Here is a 7,140-nt window from a genome sequence, read left to right on the forward strand (position 1 = left end):
AGATTAGACTTATGCTAAGTTGAACCTCCAAGCTTAGGCCCACTTGCATGTGTCTCTCCACGATTGACGGGGTGCAAAATGTGCGTTAGTGGGTGCCTGGATGCATTTTTCTGCTCTTTGTTGCGTTTTTTTTCCCCGTTTCACATTATCATAAATCGCGGTGGATGACAAAATAAATTGCAGTAACTTCCTTTGAGGTAAATTGCGGTGCTCCAGTTCTCATCCACAGTAAGCAGTCCCAAATGATGATGGTAAATTTAGTATTTTTAAGATATAAATTTTAACGCAAGGTTTTATAGCTAGCATGGTGCGCGCAGACTGCAGATGTTCATCATAAATGGTCTAAAAAAGTCGTGGTAATTTCCGTCAACAAGGAAGTTGGGAGTTGCAAGTGAAAATTAATAAGCAAAATCAATCAATAGATTGGAAAGCAAAGATTGATGCTCTATCGACGTAAAGTACAAAAGCTGAAGCCAAACAGACCTCAAACTTAAATCAACACACTCCTGCTCTTTTCTTACTTTTTCTAACAAAACAAAGGGTTGCCATTACAACAGTTCCAACACTTTCAAAAGCAGAAGACAGAGAGGTCGTCAATACATGCATTTAGATAGTCAAAAAGAGGAAAAGAAAGAAAGAAAAACAATCACTGAAGATGCTTGACAAACTACTTGCCCGTAATTAAGGCCTAATTAATTATGACTGTTTTTCCATACTCGTTTGGTAGCCTTCTATGGCTAATAATACTATAATTTTACGAGCATGGCCACAATCAGCATCGAGAGCCCTTCCTGCAGTTAAGTACACCGGAAGTCAGGGTCATTGAACCCACAAGAGAAGATGGTCTTGCACTCAGGCTATAAGCCCTTGCATAGCTTGAAGATGCACCAGCGCCTGATTGCCGGAAGTAGGCACCATTCAACATTAAGTCTCCTTCTGACCTCCAGTTCCAGTGCCTCCACTCACTCTCCGGTGCATCCTCATGTTTAGTCACCTGCGTGAATGTCAAGATTTTGTAACTAGTAAACCAAATTATTTTGTGTATTACGACAAGATTGCATTTCGACCCTTTAAGGATTAGCCTAAGCAGTGATTGTGTTTGATTCCATATTATCATAGGACACGAAAAAGAAATGTTGTTCCAAGAAATAAGAATATCCTCACCCATAAACCCATAAAAAAGGGAAAAGGGTTTCATTCATGTGTTTATGAGCACTCACCTCCTTGTTAAATCTTCTATTTGGTGCAAGAAATCTATTTCCTTGACTGTTGATTGTAGGAGAAGCGCTCCCACCAATGGCATACATTTCCCAGTGGGTGTAGTCATTGTTCACAACATGAAAGTACCCATGCCTGCACCTGCAAATGCAACAATTTGATAATATGTAAAACGCTTTCAAAACGACAAACATTGTAGCAAAAATCATTGGGAAAAAAAAAACATAAAGGGTAAACAATTGATTAGGATTTCTCATTTTACCTTGGCATTCTTTGCACCAGCCCTTCGCCAAAATGATTAAAGGCTATAGTCACTTGCATGTCTTTGTCTTGTGTATACGAGTCGCTATGGCCCAACAGCATGACCTTGTCATGATGGGTCATGAAGTTGTTGGAGATAGTGATGGCTGTCGATCCATGAATGGCATCAATAAGTCCATCATGACAGTTAGACAATGAGCAATGGTCAACCCATATATGCTTGCTAGCAAAGATGGAAACCCCATCACCGTCCGAGGGAGTCCACCAACCGGAGTGGCGAGGAGAGTCTCGTATATCACCATTCCCTCCTTGCTTACAGTCATGTATATGTATGCCATGTATGATAATGTTAGTAGCATAATGAATAGTAATGCATGGTCCCCCGGCAATGTGAACACTAGCACCCCTACCATCAATAGTCTTGTAAGAATTCATGACCAGCTCTTGCCTCAGCTGAATTACCATGTCTCTCTTGAAGATGATCCACAAGGGCTCGTCCTGAATTACAGCATGCCTAAGAGTTCCTGGCTTGGGGTTCACCGCATCATCATTACCAGAGTCGGTCACAACATAAATTCGACCATTTCTACCCCCAATGGCGTTCTTGCCAAACCCAATAGCACAATCAGCTAGCCGCTGGCGATTCCTCTCCCAATTGGGGTCACACCTCCAGCAATCATCTATAGGGTTGCCAGTTCCACATGATAAATAGCCAAGGTTTCTCCTTGAAGCATTGATGCTCCTGTATAAACAAAATGCGTAAATTCTCAGCACAGCAGCTAGCTACTATCATGCTATTATACACAGCATATATATGTATGAATAAAACACAATTTTAGGCAATATATATTGTACATTATTACCTATGCACCTCCTGCACCACTAGCTCAGGGTCCTGAATTGATGAAGAGAAAACAAAATGTGGTGCTGGAGCAGAGAAAAAGAAAATCAGAAGGATTGCAAGTCTTGACATTTTTTTCCCTTGCTCGATCTCTGATGAGGGAAAAAAAACGAGGGAGTGAGGTGATAGGCTTGGCTAGGATCGAGTGGGGTTATAAAGGCAGAAAAAGCCGGGAGTGATGGCGTGATTAATATGAAAATGTGGGGTCAACCTAATCGTAATTTCAGGTTTTTGCTTTGGTCTTCAATCTGGTAGTTTAAAACCGTTAATCATGCCCTGAGAAATCCTAACCCTTCTAAGTCAAAACCTGCTGGCTGAAAAGGAGGCTATTATGTTCTCATTTATCATCTTGATTACTATATAGCTATATATCTCATAGAATTCAGTTAATATTTGCACTTGAATTTATCAGCAAAAACCACCAAATATTAAGAAAAATGGAAAATGATTTACTCATATTCAAATCATACTAATTTGACGTATAATTGAAGTGATAAATGACGAATTGTGGACTTTAGAAATATTAAATGGTTGATTAAGAATAAAAAAAAGTAATATTTTTAATGAAAGCCTTATATAATTTGTTTATAAGTATTGAATTGTTCAGGTTATCATGAAATTTAAAACTTTTTTTTATCATAAAGTGTTGTTTAATTAATTTGTGGTTGATAGAGAATTATATAAATCATATCTTGAATCTTTACCGAACAATTTAAGTTTTTAGGAGAAATTGTGCTTTAATATGGTATTAGAATCTTGTTGATCAAGTAGTTACAAGTTTGAATCTCACCATACTCATTCTATTTGATAAAAATTAAAAATAAAGTAATATGAACCTTTTAAAAAATTATATAAATCATATATTGAACCTTGTCTAATAATTCAAGTATTTGGGTGAAATAGTTTTTTGATAATGGCTAATTTATGTTTATATTTAAATAGATTTTGCTCATGTTAACGTTCAATGCGGCTTGTAACTTGATCAAGTAAAGGGAAATGTTTGCCTTCTGCAATTAAGACAAAACACAGATCTCCCTTTTGGATTAGTAAAATATTGGTTCATCTTCTGTATAAAGCTAAAGAAATCTCCTAACCCATTTTGACTTGCTTGGTTCTTAGAAGAAAAACATGGCTCTTGTTGATATCTTTGGTACAAGGAGAGAAATTCAGTTGTCTTTTATTGACTTGGCTAGTAAAAGGATTTGAGTCATTTTGAAAAAGATTCACCTACACCGTATTTTAGCACTCTTTTTGTGTGTGTGTGTGTGTGTGTGGGTGTGTGTGTGTGTGTGTGAGGATTTGCGCACTATGCCACTTTTATGGTAGCTATTTACCTTTCTTCTGCTATGAGATCGCAGACTTTTACTATAGTGATATCCTTGCATGTTCACACTATTTGGAGTGCTTAGAAACTTTTATTTTTTGGGGGGGATATAGTACAAAGAAAAAAAAAATCATGCATCTAGGTTTTGAATAAATATTTGTGTGTGTGTGTGTAATGAAACGAAACACACTCCTAGCTCTTCTTTGATTTTTATTTCTTTATATAAATGTAGATTAAAAAAATGGGAGAGGTACAAGAATACTAATAATGGGGAGTAACTTTACTTTTGATATAATTTTTAAATGGAAAAATTACACAAAATTACATTTGCTATAACGAGTTTTAAAAAATTATAGTTTGCATTTGTCAAGGAAAAGAATAAATTACTTTATTTATTCTCTCCCTTGATTGCTGGATTTCTATAACATTTTTAGATTAATTAGAAGTTTTTATACTACTTAATTCATTTTTTCTTTATTAAGTTCTTAAACTTTGTTAAATTTTTTAGAATTTACATTCAAAATTCATTCTGTTATTTTCACAACTCTATTATAATTTAGACTTTATTTCCACATAGACTTTGTAGATTTTATTTCTTATAAAATTCAATCATTCTCATTATATTTTTTCATTCATGAAATATTATATAATCTATTTACACATTTTTTGGATTCTAAGATCCACCGTTTCTGTGTCAGATCACTTCTTCTCTCATCAATCAACTAAAAATCTTCTCATAGAAAAATCAGTCTCTCTTATTTCGACATTTCTTCCTCTTTCTTAACCCTCGATTGAACCTAATAATTTTTTGTGCATTTGTCTCTCCTCATGAAGCTCTGGTCGCAAAATCTCAAATTGAAACTTAGGAAGAACCCTAAATCTGCTTATTGTTTCGGGTCAGATCAGAAGAAGAAAGAGGTTTAAGAGGAAGAAATATGTGGTGGGCTACTCAGTCATGTGAGGGAGAAAGGAGATTGGAAGGAGAAAATGGTTTAAGAGGAACGGTGGGGCTGTTGTTGTCAGTCTTCAATCCAACGTCAACAATCATGTTCATTTGTTAATTTAGGAACAGCAACTTCCCATCCTCAATGAACATGTTTATTTATTGATTAATGAGCATTAGCAACGGGAACAAACAAGTCAACAACTAATAGAGTTGGATTCCTGTGATTATTCATATAATAATTACTGGAGACTTAAACGGTTATTCACTTCAAGTTTGTGGGATTAATGGAGGTACGTACAAGCTGGCCGGACATTCACATTAAACTAAAAAAAAAAAATTTGGAGCACAGAAGCAGGCAACTCAAGCACAACATTCTTGATTATCCATTTTATCAGTTATACATAAGCAACCAACATATGAAGTAAATATGAAAAGTAGACCTCAGTAGCTAGAAACTGGACATCAAAGTTTTGAATCAGTAGTTGATAGAGCAACAACAGTCATGGGTATTTGGGTTCGATGTCGTAGACCATTCTATCAGTTATCCTTTTTCTTCTCCTGGGCCATTGTTGCGAGGAGAAGTGTCTTGTTGTCGCTGCTATTTATTCTTGATCGGAGGAGATGAGGTTGGGGTTTGGGTCCAGTGTCGTCTCAAGGTTTGGGAATTCTGAAGTTGAGGAAGCATCATGTCGAGGAGTTGAGAGAAATACATGAATTGAGTTTTGTATTAGCTTGCTTTCTATTTTACATTTTTATATTATCTTAATTACGAGATTTAACAATAATTGTTTCTTAGCTTTTAAGATTTTTATTTGAGCACAAAATCAAATAAACAACATTTTTGTTATTTTTTAGATTTAGTGGCTCTTTGGTCATTCAATAATAAATAATTAGATAATTTTTGTTGATTTTTCTTTGTGAAAATATTAAATATTAGTGTGTGTATAAAGTTTTGAATGTAAACTATAATTTTTTAAAATTTAATAAATAAATATAATACGACTAAATTATAAAAATTCAGAATAAATAATCATTTATAAGCCTTATATTTATTAGCAATGTTATTATCAATTTTAAATTCAAATGATATTATTTTACTTTTTTAAAAAGAAAAAATAAATAAATTAACTTAGGTTAAATCTATCTAATCCGTAATTCAGAATTTGTCCCGATAGATCTCAAATTAAATTTAAACTATAATAAAATATTATTTAGCCTAATATATGACCAGCTTTAGAAAATAAAAGGGTTATTTGTATATTTATTTTCTATACTTTTTATAATATAAACACTTTACTCTCTCTTTTTTAGTTGTTCTACTCAAGAAAGTATCTTCATCTTCTATCATATATATTTTCATCCGATTGATTACAGTTAATTCATGACATATAGCCTACATGTTTTCGACGACACATCAATTTTCTAGAGTGAAAAAGGAAAAATAAAAAAATAAAAACTTACTTTAGTGGACAATACAGCTTGAAATATATAATTTTTTCATGAATATCTAATGGCCTCTCCGATAAGATCATAGGGGAATATCTACACATAGCTGCTTAATTTTGTAGAGTGACCAGAATAACCCTATTGCATTTTCCTTCAAATAGAAAGTTTTTATATTATTAGTATACATAAAAATATCTCTAAGCTTAAAATAAGAAATAAAGTAAACATTAAATTTTTATTTTTATTATTTAATTTCTTGTAAAATATATTTTTCTACATTGATATTATCATTAGAAGACACTAATTATCATATCACTAAAATGTTATTTTAGCACTTTAATAATCTTTATTTCATTGAAAACATATTCTGTGTATAATAAAGCTAAAAAATAGAAAAGGAAATTGATTCTCTCTCTCTCTCTCTCTCTCTCTCTCTCTCTCTCTCTCTCTCTCTATCTATCTATCTATCTATCTATCTATCTATATCTCTTTCTCTTCTCCCTTACTACCAACTCAATTTTTGACCCTTTTATTTTCATCATTATTATTATTATTTTATTTACTGAAAAAAATAAAAAATGATAGAAAAATAATAATAATAATAATGAAAAAACAAGTAAAATGAAATAAATAAATAATGAATTAAAATTTGGGTTAAGGGCAAAATAATTGGAAGTTTTGGGGTTTAATTAAACTTTGAAATTAATCTAATTAAGCTTGGAATTAATTTAATTAATCCAATTAAGGGTTTAATTGGAGAATTGATAAATTTTTAGACTTAATTAAGCTTGGAATTAATTTAATTCATCCAATCAAGGGTTTAATTGGAGAATTGATAAGTTTTGAGACTTAATTAAGCTTGAAATTAATTTAATTAATCCAATCAGGGGTTTAATTAGAGAATTGATAAGTTTTAGACTTAATTGGACTTTGGATTTAATTAAATTAACTTATTCGGGGACTTAATTGAAGAAATATTAAAGTTGGGGTAAACATTGCAAAATTAAAATCAAAGGACTACATTGAAAATTGCGCGCAAATGCA

General features: G+C 32.7%; 1 protein-coding gene across 1 annotated transcript; it reads right to left on the bottom strand.

Moving 5' to 3' along the window:
• Positions 1–398: 398 nt before the first annotated feature.
• LOC133700552 (pectate lyase-like) lies at positions 399–2,514 on the bottom strand. Its single transcript, XM_062124119.1, has 4 exons — positions 2,343–2,514; positions 1,481–2,221; positions 1,221–1,359; positions 399–994 (listed from the first exon to the last, which is right to left on the bottom strand). Exons 1-4 carry the CDS (start codon positions 2,450–2,452, stop codon positions 773–775), a joined length of 1,212 nt encoding a protein of 403 aa, XP_061980103.1. The 5' UTR covers positions 2,453–2,514; the 3' UTR covers positions 399–772.
• Positions 2,515–7,140: the final 4,626 nt, after the last annotated feature.

This window comes from Populus nigra, chromosome 1 (assembly GCF_951802175.1).
Source record: "Populus nigra chromosome 1, ddPopNigr1.1, whole genome shotgun sequence".
NCBI lineage: Eukaryota > Viridiplantae > Streptophyta > Magnoliopsida > Malpighiales > Salicaceae > Populus > Populus nigra.